Consider the following 24,522-nt stretch of genomic DNA (forward strand, 5'->3'; position numbering starts at 1 on the left):
AAACAACATCAACAGTGTACATTTAATAAATATTGTTGTTTAGGTTATCTAAAATACACGGATATCGTCTTTCGCTCGTTTTCCTCGTGTATATTTACTTAGTACATTCGCCGAGCACTAGAACCTAGTATTTGCGGTGAAATTATTTGAACACACGACCGCCGAGTCACCGTGACCGCTAAATTATTAATAATAATCGGCCGCCCACAACGAAACAACCTTTCAAATTAAAAGAAAATATACCTCAATGAAATGTAATTAACATCAATTAGAGGCGGGGGCTTCGGCCCAGTTTTGTCAAAACTCAATTTTGCAAGTCAAATACGGCGCGTTATAATATTATACGCTTTTTGGCGTGGTGCTAGGGTCTAGAGTACTTTGCGCGGGCGTGGTAGTGGATTAGGCTGTTTGAGCAGGGATTAACAGATAAGCGGGGCTTAACTGGCGCCGCTGCGTGTGGCTGGGTCGCGTCTTCTGGTCTAATTGTCGTGTTGCCCGTTTTGTGCCGATGTGTCATAGAACGTGCCACTCGTACCTACTTCGTTTTTTAAGCTTGACTTTTTAGAGTTATCTCTGACGCTGAAAATGTAAACCTCCTCTTTAAATATTTCGCAGACAGGCCAAATTTTTACACGAAATTTGATGTTTTACTCTTTCGTTTTGAAGTTGAATTTTAAGGCGAAAGAGTACAAATATTAATTGACCGTGTAAATAAAGTACATGTACTGTTATGCGCTACTACCTCTACCTCTACCTCTATCGCATTTTATGCCAAATACATATAAAATATGGTAAAAGTGACCGATGACGCAATGCACCAATCACAAATGTGTGTAAAACAGAAGAGACTAGAGCGACACCGTTGCGGCGTCGCTCTACAAAGGAGCAACGTAACTTCTCTTTTATACTGGGCCAGTGTGATTGCGCAACACGAATGTACTCAAATGTTACATCGCTCCGAGGCCATTGTTCAAATAGTAATCAAAATAACTTTACACTAAACAGTGGGCACAGAATTTCAAATTTTGAAATTCCTAAGTGTGGAGCCTCGGGTCGTCGTTTAGACTTTAGTACCAGCATTGTAACTTACCTTTTCTTGCAGGTCAAACTCATCAGGCAGCAGCATCAACTCCCCGCTCGGCGGGGGCTCGTGCGGCATGGCGGGCAACCCGTACGCGGTGCCGCTGTACGGCGGGGCGCCGCAGGGCTACGGCTGCGCGCCCGCCGACCTGCCGCACTACGGCGACATGCGCGGCGCGCCCTGGTACCCCGCCTCCAACGACCCCAGGTTTGCCAGTGAGTTCACTTACTTTATACGGAGATGGGTTTTTCATAGGTTTCCCAATAGGCAGGCCCTAGTGGAAAAATACTAATTATGTTACTTTGGACCCTTATTTCCAGCAATAATTACTCTGCTTTGTATCGTCTACGGTACTTTTTGTATTACATCTACCTGTGACTGTACGTTCATCTCCTTAGCCAATAACTGATTCTACACCTAGTACTACGGTCTGCCAAACAGAGATCTCCATTTAAATTTCATGTTTTCTGGAAATGCAAGTGGATTTATTGGGTAAAACCAAAGAATGTGGGTGAGACAAAATCTTTTATTTTTCGCTTCGTTAGAGAATCGCCGGTGAAAATGTATGGAATTGACGTAAGCGTTCGTTAACATGACGTTGACATTCGACTCGTCTTATGTCAATTCCATTCATTTTGATACATTGATCGGCGATTCTATAACGAAGCAAAAACGAAAAAGTTTCGGCTAAATGGCCAGGCGTGAAATCTAATACGTAGTTTCAATATTTAGTGGCGACACATTATAGGATATTATTAATATTATGTCACGATGAAAGCAACGCAAACTAATGTAAAGATACATTCCGAAAAAGGCAAAATGAGTAAAGATAATCAAAGTTCCTGGGGTTTACTGTACATATTTTATAGTTAGTCATATTTAAAAACTTCTTTTACGCTTGAATACGTATATCGGTACATTTTACCACAACAAAGACTATACTGTCGTATCTCTGGACTCAATTAATCTGCATACCCATATTCTTAAAGTGGAGACAGACAGGCACAAATTGGCATTAGTAATAATATTAGTAGGGACGACGTCACACAGTATTTGCCCACGATGTCGTCGCGTGCAGTCTGCGCTATTTATAGACGTGACTGAGCTTACCAGCGGCGGCTTAGGTAGAGATGTGACTTACTATAAACTCTACTTTTTTCCGTCGGTTCTTCTCGCCAGGTTTGTTCCCGAACCGGTAGTAGGCACCATGGAGACTTTCTGAAAATATTTGTTTCAAATTTATTCAGAAATAATAATAATAATAAGCCCGTAGGGCAGCTTGTGGCGAGCTGTTGGGGAGTAGCGACTCCACGAACCCGAGTTCTCCCAGGGAAGCCCCTGTTCTCCATCTCCGGCTTGCCTTCACCGGCCGGCCGGAGTGAACACTGACGGAGAATCAGGCCCTACCTCTGCCTTGCCTTAACCGGCCGGTCAGAGTGGAGTCGCAAGAGCTTCGGCTCGGAGGGAGGATGTGAAGCGTAAGTGGCGAGTGGGCGACGTGATGGAACCCTCTGAGGGTGCAAATGATCGGCGTTTAAAGTCCAGCGACATCTCTCCTGCCTCAAGCCGCTCTGTTAATGTTGCCGCCTCGGTGCACCGTGCGTGCGACCATTTTGAGGGGCCCATTCAAAGAGTTAGCGAGTCACCGTCTGCCAATTTTATGATACATGTTTCCACGTTGTATCGGCAGACGCCATAGTCCTTCCATAGTCCCAGTTACCCAGTCCACTAACACCTCACCCCCATAGCCCGGTATCATTTCTAATATCCATTCCCTGTAATAGTCCTACACTGGCCGCTGGCTCTCCTTGGTCGTACTCCCATAGTGCGGACAGAGAGAGTCGCCGGCCAGTGTCACATAACATTTAGATTAAACTGTGTAACGGGCCTCTACGTGTTGGCTTCAGCCCCACGCATGCCTTCCAAAGGTCCGGGATTTAATTGCCCGTGAGCAAGGAATACCTTACACAAACATAATAATAATAATATCTATGGACGCTTCACACCACGTCAGTCTGGCCCCATGCTAAGTACCTAAAGGACTTGTGTTACAGGTACCAGACAACGGAAATATATTTAATACTTTTATACTATACATATATTTAAGATTTTTATTATATCACACACATATTTAATACACATCCAGACCCAAGAACATTGAAAACTTTTTGTTCCGTCGGCGGGATACGAACCCGCGACCCCCGGCTTGAGCTACCAACGCGCTCACCACAGAGGTCATCGGTCAGAAATAAAACAATTTTCATTTTATTTATTTAGTACGTTATTTTTTGAGATGGATAAAAATCTCAAACTCACCGCCGGGGCAGCGTAGTAGAGAAAGTACCCCTCACTTTCTGCCGCACAAAGACAAAGTATGCTCCTGCTACTGTTTCGTTTTCATTTCATATTTTTATAGAAATTGGCTTCAGCTTCTATGAATAGGCAAGCCTCGTATCTTTACAGTCCCTTATTATATTGTGTTATCTAGCTAAAACTAATAAGAATCCTTGAAGCAAATAAAAACAACGTTCCCGACTGTTAACTATATAATAATAATCTGTTTCTATTCTTCTCTTTTCTATCGTCTGTATATATCCAGAACGCTCAAAACTTACCAGTCACCTTGGAATGACTCGATTTTTAAGCATCAACCAAAAAACACTTAAGTGCAAGTAGCTGTATAAAGTAGAGTAAAATAAACTTGGAAAGTAATAAATATTGACACGATGACATTGTGGTGTGAGCTTCATTACAGTTACTTCGGATATGTAACCCTTATGACGTCGACATAGAGGTGGTGTTAGAGGCAAAGTAAGTTTGAACCATATAGGTCCAGCAAAAGATTTATCAAGACGTTTTGACCCTTATGTGGGTGAGATAGAGGTGGTGTTAGAGGTAATGTAAGTGTGAACGGTATGGGTCCATTAGCGGGCGTGCGCGGCGCGCGAGCGAGCGGCTCAGTAACCCTGTACGCGGTAAACAAGTGCATTTAAAGCAGGTAGTGATGATGCATCCATACTAATATAAAATACTAGACGTTCCGCGTGGCTTCGCCCGCGTAAATTAGATATTTCACAGACAAATTAGTCCACAAAAATAGCCTATGATCCTTGACGTGGTCTACTTCTTATCTGTGCCAAATAACAGAAAAATTGCTCCAGTAAGTAAAGATAAGCCCTTTCAAATAATTTCTTCCGTTTTTTCCACATTTCCCTCTATTTCTTTACTCCTATTAGTCGTAGCGTGATAAAATATAGCTTATAGCCTTTCTCGATGAATGGACTATCTGACACTGAAACAATTTTTCAAATCGGACCAGTAGTTTCTGAGATTAGCGCGTTCAAACAAACTAACAAACTCTTCCGCTTTATAATATTAGTATAGATTAATATGAAAGTGTGTCTGTTCCATTCCATCTTTCAATATTGAAAACAGTCTAGTATTTTAGGATTCAGTAGTAAAAACAGCTAGTTACTTTCATATAGGCCTACTTTTAATTTCTTTTAACTATCTTCCACTTGAAGTTTAAAATTATACTATCCATACTATTATATTATTACAATAGATATCAGTACAAAAACGTGTCGCTCTTCACACTGAAACCGTTTAATCGATTCGGATGCAATCTGGTATGAACGATACTTTGAACGCAAAAGCCCAAATTGGATGGTGTTTACTGTAAAAACGCGGTTCCCGCGCAATAAACAAATTTGTTCGCAAAGGATAACGCTTAGTGTTCAAGTTTCAACAATTGCTAATAATACGTTATTATTGCATAATTTTAAAGATTTTAGCTTTTTTTTCCCAAAAGTATTTTCGCATCATTTAAATTAATGTAACAACTGGACCGTAGCGGCCTTGTAGCACCCGCTACGGTGTAGCGACATGCTACACTAAACTCTTTCGTAGACCTGTTTGTAAGCAAATGTTTTGATTATATTATTATTACTTCTACATTATAATAGGTCAGCTTTATAAAATATAATGCGTAAAATAGTAGTATTTTTTTAACTTTTTACTTATATTTAATATTGGAACTAAAATAAAATTTATCCTAATTTTAAATTTCACTAAAAGAGAGGTTTAATTTACTTTAACAAAATGGACAATATAATAATATATCGTATAGAGTATGAACATGGTTGGCTCGGTTGTGTGAACGGTAACCGGAGCCGGCAGTTGTCTCAGGTGGTGTTTGTACAGAGACACTACTGACCTATAGCTACCGAACATTCATAATTAATATATCATTGATAAAAGCATTAAGTAATTTTATGTTTTATATGTCTGGTACTTTTATTATCTAATTGTCACAATGGTTTCCAAGCCTCTTAATTACAAACGAACAAACAAAATTACTAACGATTGATGAGCTGTAGAAAACTATAAGAATGTTACATACAGTAACTTTCCTTATAAATCGGTATACCTTCCCAGACTTCTATACTTACTGATGTTCTTTTGAAGATAGTTTTTCGTTTGATTCGTTTTATGTAAAAATTGCCGAAAAAATTGCTGCTAAATTATCTCCCAAAATTTTGTATTCGCTTAGTTAATTTAATATAACTATCAGCATATTTTCTAAATATGTAGTTCAAGTGATATCGCAACAACGACTTATATTCAGTCCCCGAGTTTAATGAAGTAGCGAGTTTATTAAAGAATAATATTTACAATTGTACAGCGGAGTATCGACGACAAACACTTACACTATTTACACAGTAATTAGCCGGTTTAATTTACAATCCCTACTGATATTATTATTATTAAAGAAATTAGAATAAAAAAAGAAACAAAACCTAATTTAAGGCGACTCATGTTTGGAAGATTTTGTGCATATCAGTACTAAATTTATATGGCACTGATATTAAAAATATTGGATTTTACTAGTGGTTTCCATTGATTTATTTATAACTACTCATAGTATGTATTGCTGTTAGTAGCAATAGTAAATTCAACTCCAAAAAAAATAAAGCCTGTGGCAGATAGACAGATGAATAGAAGAAAAATGGACATAAAGAGCAAAGGTTCAGTAATGATCATGTTTTGACGCGTTTATCAAATAAACGGATTCAAAAACATGCCCTTAACTTGCTTTTATCAAAAGTTCCAGGTGTATTAAAATTAAAACTTATCTAAAAATGAATTGCTAAATGTGTACGTAATAGTAAATCTCGTGAACAGCTGAACCAATTTCGTAATTTTTTTTGTTGTGTTTTCTAATATCGGAAGAAGATTGGTACGGAGGGAAAAGCTTTGACATTTTAAGCTTCGTAGATATGACGGGACGACGTCCGTTGGCACGGATGGTGGTTTTGATAAGGGTAGAAGTTAGAACTAACAACACTTTACAACAACTATGTAAATTTAAACTTTCTTATCGCCAGCACACAGCAGTATCTTGCGCATTGTCATTCTAATGAGCGATTGTCTCCCGAATCAATTATTCCCGCGATCCCGTCTGCTGGCCGACTTCAGACCACTCCACGCTGACCCCCGTCCACTGCAGATGAACCCGGGTGAAGTTAGTTTTATAAGTTTATACCATAGACGTAGGAAATTGACTAAGGGATCTATCGTTTATTCAGTACAAATAATGTCCCATAATTAAACCTTTTGCTTAATGCATATGGCTCTCAACAGTCTTTACTTATTTCTATGTGATTTATCATATTGATAATGTCCCTTTTTTATTTGAAAAGTACTGGCCATGAGGGACAAACTTAGATTTTAGTCACTTAGAAGTTAAGTTGGAAAAATATTTTGTTTTTCGTTTTCTTACATAATAGTTATGTAAGAAAAAGAAAAACAAAATATTTTTCCAAAAGCTTGCTAATGAGAGTTTGTTTTGTTTCCTTTTGGCTACTATGTATTTTTAATAATTATTGAAAACATGCGTAGTAAAGAAATATCGTCTGGATTGTAGTTTATTAAAACATTGCCAAGTCTAGTCTCTATGGTAGAGAGCAAACTCAACAAGATGGCGCACATTATCTGGCGGGAAACGCGCCGTGATGGGCGTGACGGATCACGGGGTCGTCACGCGACTACAGGTGCTCTCGTCTAATTACATGGATAAGTGTTTCATTACAAAGTTTGAAGGGATAGGTGCAAAATAATCCTTTGAATATTTGAAAATCGAATGTCTAATATATAATTATAACTCTCTAGTTAACAGACGCGTACGTAAATTGAATTCAATTTGCTAACGCATCAGCTGTGGTCATGTTTTAGAATGTATTGACGTCATAAAATTTATGACGTCATATAATATTCATAGTTAGCAAAACATTTAATGTTTTGCTAACTATGAATATTCATCATAGTCTCAAGCATTAAAACGTTACGCTGACGTTTCCAAAAGTAGTTTTCCGTGTCGAAGTGAATTTGTAAAGCGTCTTCGATTTCGCTTGTAAATAAAAAGCGCGAGCCGGCCATTCAGATGTAATGACCCGACGCATCAAATACTCGGAGCGGCCGAGTAATTAAAAACATAATACATGCATGTTTGTAGGTATTGGCACTCGGGAGCTAAGATGTTATTGTTTGTTCTTTAATGAGTCGAGGCCGCCGCCGCCCGCCGCCCGAGCCGCCACCGCCCGTCGTCCGCCGCCCGTCGCCCGCCGCTCGCGTTCGTTAGCCCAGTCAGCGTGTTTGACTAAACTTTACCGTTCCCCGCTCCACACACGTGTGTGTCACCGTAACTGGCTCGCCAGGTCCTGTTTGGACAGAATCCGAATGCTGAGGATCTTGTGATCTTGTGTAATCTTGTTGTCTGATGTTTTATAGCAACACTGGGCTCAAATCTTTTCTTTTAATTTTTTGTGATCAAAAAACATGTTGGCAATCGTCTCTGTTACATATAGAATGCCAGCAAGATCGATACTTTTCTATCGATTAAAAAAAATACGTATTATGTAGTACGTAAACAGAATCACCATTCCCGAGTAACCTATTAACATAATAACAGTCACCAATATTTGCTTTCTCGCCTATTTTAAAGTGGAATCGAGTCGCACTCGAGTCAAAGTATCTAGTTAGCGTCCTGCAGTAGCGGCTCAAGCGGCGGGCGACGACACTCGTCACGAGTGTCACGCTGGATTATATTTGAACCGAACTCGACACGCACTCGACGACCGAGCACCGAATTATTAGACAAAAAACCTGCAGCCTCAGTACCTGTAAAAGGGAGTCGTGTAGAGACAAAATAAGCAATTCCGACCGATCGGTCCTCTGTTTGCCGACCACTAGAGCCTTGGCTGGGCAAACAGCGCGCCTCACGTCCGCAAATACCGCCCGCGCGCCCGCACCGCGCCCGCGCCGCTGCGGCCCGGCCAAGGTGAAACGTGTACACGCGTCGCGACTCGCGATATCGAATTTCGATACGCGAGTATCTATGACATACATTGTAATATTGTAATATTGACCCGATTCAAAGCTTAAGCTTAAGTAAATGTTAATTATTGGGATAAGTCATAAGACTGAACTTGTTAATAAAATCATATTATGAAATATAGACTTTGAATCAAAGCGATCAAATTGCAGAAACAGCAAATAGCGAAGGCAAAACTAATTCCAATTAACGAAATAAACCGTGACATTTTCAAAGGATATTTTAATTGCGGAACACCTCAGCTGAACGTTTCAGTGGTACCCGATACCTGCAGGGTGTAATAAATCAAAGCGTCGTGGCCACTAGCGCACGGTCAGTTGGCGGGAATTAAAACTGCCGCGGGGTGACACCCCCCTGACCCCGCCTCCCCTCGCCGAGTGGACGCGTCAGCCGCAGACGCCCGTTTATCTTTCTTTAATGTAGCAACACTGAGGGAAATAGCCGCTGCGAAACTGTTTGCCGTACCATTTCCCGTGTTTTCGAATTTGCATTCTGTTTCAACGTCCTCCCGGCGAAAAGACTGGACATAACGCTCCTCAAGGCGTCGCTCTTAAGACTCTGTGCTTCTCTGAAAAGTGTACTAAGGTTTGAGTAGACTTTTCAGAGAAGTGTTTACATTTTATAATAAGTTTGAATAGCGATTACCCACTCCCTCGATATGTAGCAGGTTTTTCCGAGCAGACGTACGTCTCCTGCTTTGATTAATCCCTTTCCCTACTTCCTTTCGTAACTTTATCGCGAGTGTCGGTTAATTGCCGGCTAATGTACCCATATTAAAATACGCGTAAGCAGCGCGGGTGTTTGCGAGCGCGGCCGATATCGCGTATCGGCTGGGGGAGTAACATAATACTGCTATTATTGCCGATGTTTATTCACGCACAATTTGCCCGGCGCGGTCGTTTGTTCCGCGCTGGCAACACCGAGCGGCGCGGCGGGGCGGCGGCCATCGATTTTAATGCGATTAATGCTGTTGTTATGATAATTGTTAATATTTGAGCGGCTGTTTATTTAGCGAATATAAAATGTGTCAACGCCGAATATTTTTTCAATCGTGGGAATGAATGTGCACTAAATAAATAGAAGCGCACGTTTTGCTTTTATGACTGCAACGTCCGAAATCGAATTTTTATATTTTAAACTTAATATTTTTTCTAAAAGTATGTCACAGTCTATGCATTATTATTGATGTATTTTCTGAATAACTGTTATGGTATGTTAGATACACTGAATTTGTTTAAAGTTAGATGTAGCTGCTTTTTGTAAATTGTATATCTAATATAAAGTAGAATTGAAAGGAAAGATGTACGCGACAATAACAGTTATGAACTAAAATGAGACCTTATAAAAACTTATCACTGTAACTACAACTATTAGGGTCAATTGTTTTATAAACCGTTTAAAGCGATGGAAGGAAAGCCCAGCCTACGTGTGTGAGCTTGTATGTGTGATTGTGTGTATGTTCATACATGTACCTACAGTGTACACTCCACTTGCGAGCTCCAAGGAATCAAAAACTTATTAGTAGGCAGATGGACTCTATGAAAACACGTATTTCAACCCGCAACAGAGGTGCCATAAAGTTTTAAAGTTACGGAGCTCGTGCGTTATGTCTTTTAATCTTTGTATGTGATTATACGTGTATGTGTGTTTGTGTGTGTGTATGTGTGGTGTGGTAATAGTCGCGGTCAGGCCGTCCGCGTCAGGCACACGCGCGCCCTCACGCCCTGCCCAATTTCACGCCAATTGCCCACTTATCAAACGCACTCCGTCGTCGTTATAAACTTACTCCGACGCCAAATTACGATGGGAAAACGTGACTGGCAACACTAAGCTTCTAACCGTAAATAAAGCCACTCACTCACATCCAATACCAACTTGTCCCAAGTATTCGGTACTTATTGGATTTCGTGTCTGGCATTGCATTCGATACACGTTGTATATTATCTTACTTATCAGTAAATAGAAGTAGCTGCCATCTAAAACCATTAATGATTTGTATAACATCTCCATGCTTCTCAAATGGCTGGCAATAGTTTTTGGTTTTGTCGAAAATAGCAGTCTTATTGAATGCATTTGGTCCGTATCACCGCTAGTTTATCATCACATCATAATGTTATCAGTGAGAGATATTCACACATCAGATGTTCAGGAGCCGACTGTCGACCCTCCGGGCGCCCTCAATTACCGAACTATTTGCTGTCAAAACATCCAGCCCCGGGCTGCCCCTCGTATAATTTTGGGGCAAGTTTCATTCGGCGTCTGATGGGATCGCCCGTGAAATTGCAAAAAATTTGAAAGGATTAACTTTGGAACGCATATTATTGAATTTGAAATTAACAGTAGAATCACAGGAAGGTTTAGGGCTTAAGCTGAGGTACGATTTCCTTGTTACATGAAAAAACTTTAGTTTCATAAAGTTAAAAGAAGATAGTTAAATATTTATGAGCATTTCAACACTTTAGCCTCAGCAAATGCTAATAGGAGTCTCGGCTGCCGGGAACAATGAGGTCATTACACTAATATTTTATCGAGCAGCTTCCATCTGCGATTTAATCGATGGCTTCCATTCTCAATGCGCGGCGATCTCCCCCATCTGAGGCACGTTGTTGCACAACATTTCAATTAAAAACCATTTAAAAATCTATTGAGAAGATGCCCTTCGAGATAAGGCTGCACCGTCGCGTTTGAAAAGCGTCTATAGACTAGGTTATAGTTTTTTGTCTGCGACATAATGCAGCCGAAACGGAGTCGGACAATGGACGGGACGGGGAGTATCGAGAGACCCTTTTCGCTGTTGGAGTGTTGTGTCAACAGCGGGCGAGTAATGTGTGGACGGAGCCGGGTTACCGGGTACGCCACTGTCGCTGCAATAACACTGGATCCAACGGATACGGTTTGTCATTGTTTCTTGAAAATAGCTGCGAATGAACTGTCACGAGTCACGACTCACGAGACTTGGTACTTTACCTAGAGGGATCACCATAGTGATGGGTCGGGTCAGACAAAGTTATTATGTGTATAAGGTGTAGGAGTTTTTTTTTATGAAATAAGGGGGCAAACGAGCAAACGAGTCACCTGATGGAAAGCAACTTCCGTCGCCCATGGACACTCGCAGCATCAGAAGAGCTGCAGGTGCGTTGCCGGCCTTCTAAGGGGTAATAGGGGAGGGTAGGGAAGGGAATAGGGGAGGGTACGGAAGGAAATAGGGGAGGGTAGGGAAAGGAAAAGGGTAAGGGATTGGGCCTCCGGTAAACTCACTTACTCGGCGAAACACAGCGGAAGCGCTGTTTCACGCCGGTTTCCTACATCCTATGTAACTGTTTTGTAAAGTTTTTATTTGCTAATTAGTAATTACACTTGTAGCTATGCTACATTGTTTAAGAATACTCATAATATAATGCCCCGTGCCCTATTTTCTATTAGCGCATAGATAGAGGGAAGGTATATAACTATATACTTATACCAAGGGCAAAACAAAGCAAAATTTAATCTTAAAAAGCAACTAAAATAAAACCCGAAGCCACTAGGTAGGCAGATTGTCTAGTGTCATTAGGGAGAATGGCGGCGCACTTCATGTTGCCAGCGTGAAACTTTAATTCTCCCCGCTATTAATTTTTTACCAATGATGGCAGGCTTGTGACAATGTAATTAAAAAATTAAAAATCTCCCGCTTTCGGGGTTTCATCCGGCTTAATGCGGTACTACCGAGGGGATTACTCTCTCAATATTCCATGTTAAATGTTTCAGGGAATTATAAAAATTACGGTAACGAAAATAATTACAGTGTTTATTATAAATGCTACAGTTGAGGGATTATAATGTGATTTTAGATGTAAGATGTATATTGTGACTATATTATGTAGATTCTATATTCTAAATTTGTGTTAGTACTTACATAGTTTTGAATACATTGGTTACTTAAGAGTCAAGTTGATAGCTTAAGAGATGTTTTTGCCTCAGTTTAAAAACACTTTGTTTCTCTACATAATAATATTACGATAGTCAATACTTAATTTAAGAGGAATTGTTCGGAATCATACCTGCTGCAACTTTTCACCATCGCCCCACGCGAAAAATATACCATCCTCATCACCTTGATGAGTGGCAATCTTCCACCGTGCATTTTTCGCGTAAATTTCTGCCATCCACTGTAAAACTCTGAAACGAACAGTCACCGTATGTATTTCCGGACATATACGACCCGCAAACCTTCAAGAAGAGAGCGTATTCTCTCTTAAAAGGCCGGCAACGCACCTGCAGCTCTTCTGATGTTGCGAGTGTCCATGGGCGACGGTAGTTGCTTTCCATCAGGTGACCCGTTTGCTCGTTTGCCCCCTTATTTCTTTAAAAAACTGGAATTTAATAGAGGAAGAGTTTGTTTATTTGTTGGCATCAAATAGGCTTCAAAACTATATAACTAATTTCGATGAAATTTAAGATACAGATATAGAGTAAAGCACGAAGAACAACATAGACTTCTTTTCGTCGTCGTAAATGCACGGTATCGTGGGTAACATCTAATGAAGTATTTAATTTAATTAATAATTATTATTAGTATTTAGTAAGTACTGAATCGTTCCCAATTGTAACTGGAAGTTATAATACTCATAATAGTTATGGACACAATAGAATGTGGACATTCTGTTGTGTCCATGACTTAAAAATACACTATGTTTATTTTCGGACTTCAGTGACTTTATTTGAGATGTCAACTTAGAAGCTAAAGGCTTCCGGTAGTTAAACTCATTGCATTCGATAAAGTAAAGTGCCGATCCAATTCCCGCGTTGGAAACATGTTATTTCCAAGTTTGGTTAGGACGATGCAGTCTGATCACCTGATTGTTTGACAAGTAAGATGAGTCAGATGAGCATGTAAAAAGTCGGTCCTGCGGCTGATCTCTCACCAATCGTCTCAGTCTTCCGTCCACCTAAAGGGACCCATTGATTGCATTCGATAGTTTAAAACACGAATTAAGGTATAATAAATGTTGGTAGCGTAACCCGCGTAGGTATCGCAAGCGTTATTTCGTCTAGCAGTATGTTATGTCAAATCTTATGAACTAAGTCATAACTGAAACAATATTATTAAGTTGCGGATTAGCGACGTCAGTTTACAGGTTCGTCTTGCGCACGTCCCCGTAAGGTTATATAAGGTTAGGTTAGCACGTTTAAGTTTGATGTCTAACTTCGCTGCCCAAACTTTTGAATACAATTTGACTTAGTCAATAACACCTTACGTAGTCAAGTTGACTACGTAAGGTCTGTAATACCTGTACCTGAGCGGCTGCTTCAGTTTCCAGGCTGATGACGTCGACGTCGGGCGGCATGGGGCACGTCAACAACATGGGCGGACTGGCGGCGTGCGCGGGGCCCGACGCCAAGCCCATGCAGTTCCCGCTCGCCCAGCGCCGCAAGCGCAGGGTGCTCTTCACGCAGGCGCAAGTGAGTACTTCCATTATTTATTATTGTCGTTACCACACGTTGCAATCCTCGATAACCGGAGAAAAAGCGGTGAAATACAACGCATTTCTGTCTGAAGTGAGTAGGTAATTTCAATCCAACTATTTGCGAGATCCAGCATTGTCGACTTAAGCTTTTAAAATAAATCGTTATAATGACTTGATATATCTTGATAGACCCCGATCTATTTTAAACTCAAAAAATAAATTAATACTTTTAGGCTTTAGATATAAAAATAAAAGGAAAACTAAGCACTATTTTGATAACGCCTACGTATAATAGTTAAAGTATTAATTTATTTAATTATACTCGTATCATCACTCGTCTGCCAAATGGCTCTATTCGACAGTAGATTCGACACAAGGTACCCAGCCAGCGGCTGAAAAAGCTCGCTCATTCCACGCTGGTTAATAGTGTAAAATAGGCGTGGCAGCGTAGCGTAACCAGTATAACAATAGTGTCATAATGTGAATTGTAGGTCACTCAAAATAGTTCATTCCCTACTTTATCAAAGTCTCAAGGTAACTCCCATTGCCAGAGCCCAGACCTAGAAATGTTGCGGTTGGCAGCCTAATAAAGTACGTCTTAATAAAGTTTCTCACTATTACTAATCAGTAGTTATAATATTACAATTCTATGTAATCGAATCATCAGGGTAACGTTAAAGTAAAACATTTTGGCATTTACTTTGTATGCAAACATAGAGACATGACACAAGTTCTTAATGGTAATCTCTGCTTTACATAAGTATATTGTAGAGTGTAGACTGTACCGACTGAAGTTTACTTCATTTATGCATATTATTATTAATGTTATCTGCAGTGTAAATAATGACATTAAGGGCTTGTTTCACCACTTTCTGATAAAATGCCGAATAGGCTATTCAGAACTTTTTGACAGATTCTCCATACTTGATCTGTCAAGTTAATTGGTGTATCTGTCGTAGGATGATTTGATAAATCGAATTATTGCGAAAATTCTAGGGATGGATAATTAGACAATGGTGATTACATTTTTCAACCTTACTGACAAAGGTAGTGTTTTCGCGAAAACGCGAGTCGCCTTAGTAAGATTGGAAAACGAATCGTTAGTTATTATCCAAAATAATCACGGATTGGTCGTTTTAAGCGCCCCACAACAACATCTTCTCTGATTGGTTGAAGACTTGACGTTTTAAATGTCAATTCATTGTCACGCGTTGTTTTGTTTGTCATTATTTTTGTAAGCGAGCTAGCATTTTTTGATATTTAATGTGTTTAAAATTGCAGTTGGACTTGAAAAATAATGCGAAAAGTTATCTGAAAGTGTGTCTGTAAACACAAAATGACTGATACAAGTGAAATTAGTACCTACTGAAAGTTTAACAGAACCAGAACCTAATTCTGAGGTTATAGTTGAGATGAAAAAGGTTAAATAAAAAGTAAAGTTCCTATGAAGAGGCATTGTCATTTCTTATCCTTTATAATTTTATGATGTATTACCTTAAAGATACATAGGAAAAGATAGTAACCAATCAGAATAAGAGTTGGCATGTAAGCAAAAATCAAGCCAATTAGCGTTAAGAATGTGCAATGTTACTAAGGCAACTCGCGTTTTCCCAAAAAAACTTTTTTTAGAAAAATTGAAAAATATAAACAGCATTATCTAATTATCCGTGTTTTCGCGAAATCCCTAGAATTTTCGCGATAATTCGATTTATCAAATAATCCTACGACATATCCACCATTAACTTGTTTGTCACTTATGAGGAAATGGTGCAACAGGCCCTTATCATATTTATCTACTAAGTAGATAGCCAGATAGGCCATATAATATTATTAAAATTTCCAATTAGAAGCTATTATTGCCAGAGCAATATAATACCAACCACGCAATTCAAAATGAATAACAATAATAACACCTGGATAGTGAACCGTGATAACATCGAATCATACACAATCACAGCGATCTACATCAGTTTAGATAGCATCAGTTGTGTGTAATTGTTTAGAATATGGTATTAACATTAATATTCGCGTCACGTTTGGGAGTTTTGTTCATTTGGCACATTCCCCTCGCTGGGGAAGCTGTTTGTCGACCGTGCAGGGGGAGCTACCTGCTGTCTACTGCCTACTCGAAAATAATGACTGCTACTGAAGATACAATTGGTAGAAGTGAAGTTTTGGATGATTGGGCTTCGAATATTGGGGGGTATTGGTAATTGCCGTATTTTAATAATATAATCAAAGCTCGAGAAAAACGTTTATTCTAAATTCAATACATTTGTTTTTTTTTTAACTAACAATAGTCTTTATCTTAATTTATTTGTAGCAAGCTATCTATGACGGAAAATTTATTAAGTCGTTTATATAGGCCACGGATGTTTACTATCACTATAGATGTGTGAAATAATATATGTGCAATACAATATACAATTAACTATCTATCTTCTTCTATATATATAAAACTCAAAGGTGACTGACTGACATGGTGATCTATCAACGCACAGCCCAAACCACTGGACGGATCGGGCTGAAATTTGGCATGCAGGTAGATATTATGACATAGGCATTCGCTAAGAAAGGATTTTGATCAATTCTTCTTCCAAGGGGTTAAAATAGGGGATGAAAGTTTGTATATGTCGTAGGATGATTTGATAAATCCGTGTTTTCGCGAAATCCCTAGAATTTTCGCAAAAATTCGATTTATCAAATCATCCTACGACATCGTAGGATGATTTGATAAATCGAATTTTCGCGAAAATTCTAGGGATTTCGCGAAAACACGGATTTATCAAATCATCCTACGACATATATAATAATACTTCTTAACGCGAGCGAAGCCGCGGGAAAAAGCTCGTTAAGCATATAAATATTATAAATGTGAAAGCGTGTCTGTCTGTCTACCTCTCGCGCTTAAACAGCTGAACCGATTTTGATGAAATTTGGTATGGTTACTTTGAGTCCCGGGAAAGGACATAGGATATTTTTTATTTCGGAAAAATGTAAGGTTCCCAAGCGATAAACGAACTCTGGCACAACGGAGGCGAGCATAAACCAGCTTAAAAATCAGTAAAAAAATAATTCTTTTGGAATAGTTATACACTATTTTGTTATAGTTGTCAGATTTCCAGGCGGCCGTAAAGTCGGTCGTGCAGTTTATGGGGGCGACGAGGGGTCTCTCCGGTTCAGGTTTATTGAAGGATCTGGTTTAATTATCCTTGTAATTCGCTTTACGATCTTCCACTTTTCGGGGATTTTTAAGGTTTTCTAAGGTAAGTATATACATAACCAAAATAACGAGGCGTAGAACTCAGTTTAAGGAATATAATATATGTACTTAATTAAATATTTAACATAATATTATGTTATACCACAAACACAGGTTGAAATAGTGATACAATTAACAAAAACACTCAGTATTTAATAAAAAAATTGAAAGTGGTTGAAAAAAGGCGAAAATAAGGACAGTTACAAGATTTTCGTAGCAGTGCTACGAGTTTCGTAGACCCCGTGCTGATGCTAGTTGGTCACAATTGTAGCTATTTCAAATGAACTACGGTCTACGAGTATGCTGCTAAGTGGAAGGGTGTGTTTAAGCGTGTACAGTGGGTAGTCTTCTTTCTCTAATTTATATTCTAACAATCATGTACTGTTTCTACTGTAAAACGATGTCATGTTCGATAACGAGCTTCGTCGTGTTTATGTCTGTGTTCTTCATTTGAATTTAGAAAAACCTTGCACAGTTTGCAAAAACGCAGCACAATTTCCACTGAATCGGTTAAAATATAACAATGGCTGGGTAAAACAATAGCGGCGTCTGTGTGTCACGGTGCGACGGGCGAGCGCGGGGGGCGGGCGCGGGGCGCGGGGAGGAGCAGGACTCGCGAAATAGAATTAATTACTGCCGCCCCCTCCCCGCGGTGGGCGGGGCCGGCGGGCGGGGCGGGGCGCGACCGCGGGGGCGGGGGTGGAAGGGAGAAATTAAATAGCCCCACGTAATATAGCGTCAGGTAACGCGGAATGTTTAATTACGTATATTCCGCGAGCGCCCCGCCGCCCGCCCCCGCCCCGGGTAAATTATATGGGAAGATCGAGTCAAAAATGCAACTATGCTAATGCCTTTACCTGGAGGGCCATCGTGCCTCGCGGGTCAAGAACTCGAGAGGGAGACGACACTGCCACAATGAGAGGCTTATTCAATTTACTCGTTCGCGTCTCGCTCGGCCTACTCGGTGTCGATGTTTTCGTCTGTCAATAGAAAACAGGAATTGAATTATAAATAGACTCAACGGACGGGCATAAACACAATATACTACTCAGTGCCCTCCGAGGCCTAAAGAGATTCGCGTCGCGTCGGCTCAGCTCGGCTCAGCCCGGCCGGCGGCCGACCGTCGCTCGAGTGTTGGCTGTTCAATGTTCATACTTCATAACAATGATCTATGTTACTAACGTAACTAGATTGGAAGTTTACGGTAGCAACGCGTTGCCACTTCGAAGATGCCTGCAGGCATATCTCCCATACATAATGACATAACGAATATATGACTTGACATTGTCTTTTGAACAAAAAAGTGGTTACGCATTTCTGAGAATCTTTTGTAAGACATTGCTACTCTAGTATTTTAGAAACTCATTGCTTCATAAGGGATGCTGGGTTGTATGTCTAAATTTAGATACAGTTTACAAGAACTTTTATTTTTTATTCTATGAAATTATGGTCTACTACATCACTAAAATATTTGTTGTAACAATATTATTCGTTGAAACTTGTAGAAGGTGATACAACAAGTTTATTCGATTATTCTTAAGTAGACTCTAACTTTTAGTAAAAGTAAAGCCGCACTCTAGCTATTGCAGCTACGATATGTTATATAGCTATGTTATGTTTATATTATATGTATTTTTTTAACTCTTTAAATTTTAGGTTGTAAGTTTACTTCTAACGCATCGATCAACTCCCTAATTTTACGCCCTAGCCGATCTTTCTATAAATAATAATTGACAATATACCTTCTAGCCCACGGTCTACAGATTTTAAAAATATTACAAAAATAATTAATCTGAAATTAGAATGTTGGGAATCATAAAAATTAGAAAATCAAAAGTGCAACCACAAAAAATACATAATATTATGTTTTTTCAGCTTTGATTACATGATTTATTTATTTATTTATTGAATTCTTGTTTCCTGTGGAAGGGGCAAATTACAATTGACCGATTTATATAGGTAACATGGGTTGTAACTTGTAAGTGACGAAGGCCCGAATTCCCAGTTCGATATTAATTGGTTATATTATTACAACTAATTAAGTATTGTAGGTATTATTAATAATTGTTTTGGTTTACAGCATAATAGACATGATATTTTATATATGAGAAATATTAACATATTTTAAAATAAGGCCTTATTCCACCTTCCTAATTAAGACGTCCTAATTAAGATCCTAAAAAGAAGACTAATTAGAAGCTTCTAATTCCACCAATCAGAATCCACAATTCTTCCGATTTAGTACGGGTAGTATTAGGATCCTAACTTTCAAAATGCTATTTCACGTGACAAAATTTTCTTACTGAATCGATTTAGACGTCTAAATTGGGAAAGGTGGAATAAGGCCTATAGGCAGATTAGAGAAATTCAAACAATCTAAATAATATAATTGTTTCAGGTATACGAGTTAGAACGAAGGTTTAAGCAGCAGAAGTACCTGTCGGCGCCGGAGCGGGAGCACCTCGCCTCGCTCATACACCTCACACCTACGCAGGTATGTACATTCATCTATATTATAAATATAGTAGCAACTAGCAGACCAAACAGATTTGCTAAATCCTAAAATGTGGTCGATACATCTAAATGTCACCAGCAGGCTTCGATCTAACCGAGCAATAAAAATCTTTCGTTCTAGCGGGATATCCCTAAAAGTAAACAAAAATAATGATAATATAATAATATAATGCTACCAATTTATATGTGTCATTTACATCAAAGGCAAACATTAAAGGTAGACTCTAGTACATGTTAAAAATGTCGAGTTTTTGATTATTTTTTCTGCCCATCTACTCCTTAAATTCCAATTCTTTGATAAGTGGTAATTTGGATTATCTATTTAATGGTATATCTTTGAATAACTATACCCCGCCCTGCGATCGCTTTGTCCCCCAACACCAAAACAACAGCAACCGCATGGTGATCATTAGATCAGTGTTCACAAGCACTGGAACCAATCGCCGGCGGCTGCGGGCGTGCGGCCGACGTACATAAATCAGGATCGCTAGCCCGCCTCCCGCAGTTGGGGAAAATTTCGCCGCTGGCAACACTTTATTGTTTTTTTACTGTCGTAGGGCTCTCATGTCAGGGATGTACGCCGTAGGCGTTGTTATTGTTGAGGTGTAAAGATCACTTGTTAAAATAAGTGATTATTTTTGTAATACCCCCAATTTGAGCCTAAATTAATGGTATCTCCAATCTTGTAACTTGAACAGGAAATATCAGTTAAGGTTACAGGTCGATGAACTAAAATTATCTACTATTTTGTACTAGGCTCACGTTATGTCGCGTCCTAACAAATCTTTACATAGCTATATTTTTCACAAACACAAAAAATGAATACGCTTTTCCTGTTTTATAGAAATCATAAATTCATTACTTTTCTTTTGCGAACCGGGAAAGTTTGTGCAAAGAGATTTTCGATCAGCGCTCGAGTGGCGGCGGCGGCGGCGCGACGCGGGCGGGAAGCGGGCAGGGAGCCGGCGGCTACATGTCGCGCGAGTTATTTTTACCTCTGGCAACACGTAAGATGCGTTCAGGTTGGCTCGTTAGAGTCGGCGTCTTGTTTTCCGCTCCGCTAGCGACACCGCTTCGAGGGTCGCTTTGATTTTGAAGAATATCGCTTGTCTGATGTTTCGAGTGTCTTTAAATTAGTGTACACGGGCTTTGAGGAGTGTGCACGCTTCGAAATTAATATTTGATTTCCACAAACGAGGACGTGCGCCCTCGTAAGAGCAAAATCTTAGGAAATATCTTATTATTCGGAAGGAAATATCTTCAATACTTACAACATCACAAGGGATAAACCTACCTACTAGGATATCCTACTTGAGATGTAACGTTACCTACCGGAAAACAATTAGTACCTCACGAAAAGTAACCACCGAGAAAGGAGCTCGGTAATTAGTGATCGCAATTAAAAAATGAGTAATTGGCAAGTATAAGCGGGCGAGCAGTGAGCACGACACACGGCAGCAGTTTACGTCCCATTATTAATATCTGTCAGCGGCACGCGACCTATTTTCCCACATCGCGCGGGCGAAATTCAAATCCTTCATAACAAAGACTCAATAATCTCGCTCGTGTCAATATAAATTTCATAAACTCGGCGTAACCCCAACAAAGGCCGCAAACATCCATGAATAATCTCCATTTTGAGGGTGTCAACACCATTTACGGCGTCCCGTTTGAATTCCCGCCGAAACAAACGTCAAAGTGACGTTTGGCCGAGACAATGGAGGGCGCGAGGGTGCGCTAATGCGGTGATTATAAAGGCGCATTGTCGTCGCGGTAATTGGTTCGCACGGCAGGTCATTGTTCGTGCCGGTCCATTGGGACATCGATTTGGCAATTAACCTGTTGACCTGCTCGGAGTGCATAATGTTATAGAGCACAGTCATAGACTATAGAGTCTGAACAAGCCTAGTGTTCTTATTGCTTAGCTCGTAAGTGGATGAGTATTTACAGTACAAGTAACAAACACAAGAATTAATATTTGACAAGCTTTTGTCATTTTTCGGCTCGACCGTATAAATACCACGTTCTCACAGAAAACCGGCGTGAAACAGCGCTTGCGCTGTGTTTCACCGAGTGAGTGAGTTTACCGGAGGCCTAATCCCCTGACCCCTACCCTATTCCCTTCCCTACCCTCAACTATTCCCTTCCCTTCTCTACCCTCCCCTATTACCCTATTCCCTCTTAAAAGGCCGGCAACGCACTTGCAGCTCTTCTGATGCTGCGAGTGTCCATGGGCGACGGAAGTTGCTTTCCATCAGGTGACCCGTTTGTCGTTTGCCCCCTTATTTCATAAAAAAAAAAGCTTTTAAAGACTCGTATTATTTGAGGTAGAGTATGAAATATGATATGAAATGTTCTCTAGCTAGCCGCATAATTCTCATAAAGTCCAGCCTAAATTTGACCTAACCCCAATCAAAACATGTAGATATTTCAGTAGGCCAGGCGCGACTGTGGGGTCCCCTCCCGCATGTCATTGTCAGGCTGACACCGTTGTCCCAGTTGTACATTCAACAATGGTAAAAAAACTCAATCTTATGAAAAAAATAATTAATTGATTTCCACCATCTTTACCACGCTATATCCAACTATATATTTGACTTGAAAAGGAATCTATAAAAAAGAAAATCATATGCGAAAGCTAAAGGAGAAATTATTAGAAAACAAAATCACTAAAAAGCCGGGACTTTTGACTTGTCTCCGGCAAACTGCGAGCGACGGTGCAGACTCCGGCTAAGCTTGCTGACTTGCCAGCCCGGGGAACTTTGTATACTCAGACACAGATTTTATTCTGGAATTATTTTTTTATTTAAGGCATAGAGTAATAAATATATTTTATGTCATACGTATATACGAATTTTAATGAGAGATAGAAAACTCTTTGATCTGCATTTACAAAATAAAATAACCCATAACGATCATTATTATGTAACTATTAAAAAAATAAAGACAGTTTAATCAATAAATCGGAAAATGAGTAATGAATAATGATTTAATGAAAGTATGTACCAGTCTACCAACTGTAACTTTTGAAGAGACGTTTGAAAACGTAAGAAGGCGCAGAGAAAATAATAAGTACTAAAATACGTCACGACTCACGCATTAAAATTAAATATTAAGTTTAGTTTGTGATTATTTTTAGCAATATTCCGCGAAAACAACTTCCACCTTTAAGTAAATGAGTGAGTGTACGCATAGGCATGCGTACAGCACTTAAATATTAAATCAAACCATTTTTTCTTAATGCAGAAATAACAAGTCTACCTTGACTCTATCATCTCGTTATTAGACTATATAGTTTCATTTTAGGCTCAAACTACTAGCTTATAATAAATCTGATACTAAGAAAGATTAAACTTACAATTTGAAAAAAAAAACAAAGTATTATGACAATTCGCGTGGAGTGTACCCGATATTGCAGCGTATTGACGGAGCCGGCAAACACAGCGCTCGCGTTTCGTTATTAAACTTAAGTAAATTTCGATGTACCCGCGACCCTCCGCCCCCTCGCTCCCCCCTCGCTCGCCCCTCGCGCTACCGGCCGACTCACTCCCTCTCCTATTTGATTGCAATTTAAAATTGACATTGTGACTGCAATGTAGAGAAATGAGTGTTATAAAAGATTTACGAGGTCGATGAGTTTAAACTTCTTTAGTAGCTTAATGAGGGATGCGTTTTTAGAGAATATTATTCGTAGTTGTTAAGATCAAAATGTTATGTAGAGCTACTTGTACTATTATCTATTCTGTGGTAGAGCTGAGAACTATTTCAACTATGCAGCTTGATCCTCATCAAGCACCGACTGCCTCTAAACTCAGTTTCCCAAAGTTGAGTGAACTCTATCGTATTACAATGTTGTGGTATCGATAGCTTCCGTATCCCTCTCGACAATAGTTTATCACGCGGCTCATCGCCCGCTCGGTGCTCGCTAGGATCACGCACAAAAACACAAAGACCTCCTGCGCGCCTTTGTCTCCGGCCACGTCGCCGGATGTCGCATGCGGGCGCTCCGCCGGGCCCAATGAAATAATGATGACCGAGTTTAAACAATGACGAGCTGTCAGTCGCCGCTGGAAGACGTCGCTCTCCGCTGCTACCATTTACAATCAAGACGCGGATTGACATGCTAAGGACCTTTCGACTCTCTCGAATGGACTTTTATTTGCTCCGTCGTGTCGGACGTTTTCGCAAAAGAACTACGAATGCGCTGGCCAGATTTTATGATTAATAAAATATGTAGTTTCCGCGGTGCAACTATTTTTTAATACGTTTCTAATTATTTTGTATTTTATAACATAAAATCCGAGGGTGTAATTATGCCACTACATTAACTCCGCTGCCAACAATACCGCCACTCAAAATGACCGTGTAATTTGCTCCTATTCAGTAGTCAGTACGCTTATCATTTGTAAAAAAATGAGGAGGCAATAATTCAATGCGCTTCCTCTAAAAGGCTGGCCGCAAAGGAACCACCTGCCGAAAAAAACAGCGGGATCATAGACAAAGTTCACTCGGGGCTGCCGACCTGTCAAAACAAATTTTAAAATGGAACTCGAGTCCAAAGAGTATTTCCCACCGACTGGAATCTAATAACCGCGGATGGAGGGCGTTCGCCTAATTTCGCTAATGCCGATCTATTAGGAGATTATATTTGTTGAATGGGCCTAGGTTTTTGCGTCTCATTGTGGTCGGTATAATCCCGGGGATAATGCACCTGACTCTTTGTGCCCGCAGGTATCGCCCGTTGTCTCCGCCTGAATGGATTCGCAAATTACTGTTGCGATGTTTGCGTAGGCGAGCCATTCTTTTCATTAAATATCAGAATAGC

General features: G+C 39.9%; 1 protein-coding gene across 1 annotated transcript in view; it reads left to right on the plus strand.

The window, feature by feature from the left end:
* LOC121726440 (homeobox protein Nkx-2.1-like) overlaps window positions 1-24,522 on the plus strand; it is a 45,976-nt gene that overhangs the window by 9,577 nt on the left and 11,877 nt on the right. Inside the window, exons 2-4 of the mRNA XM_042113817.1 lie at window positions 1,103-1,296; window positions 13,768-13,916; window positions 19,582-19,677. Coding sequence (XP_041969751.1) covers window positions 1,103-1,296; window positions 13,768-13,916; window positions 19,582-19,677 — 439 coding nt within the window. The remainder of the gene's footprint in view (window positions 1-1,102; window positions 1,297-13,767; window positions 13,917-19,581; window positions 19,678-24,522) is intronic.

The sequence above is a fragment of the Aricia agestis genome, chromosome 4 (genome assembly GCF_905147365.1).
Source record: "Aricia agestis chromosome 4, ilAriAges1.1, whole genome shotgun sequence".
Taxonomy (NCBI): Eukaryota; Metazoa; Arthropoda; class Insecta; order Lepidoptera; family Lycaenidae; genus Aricia; species Aricia agestis.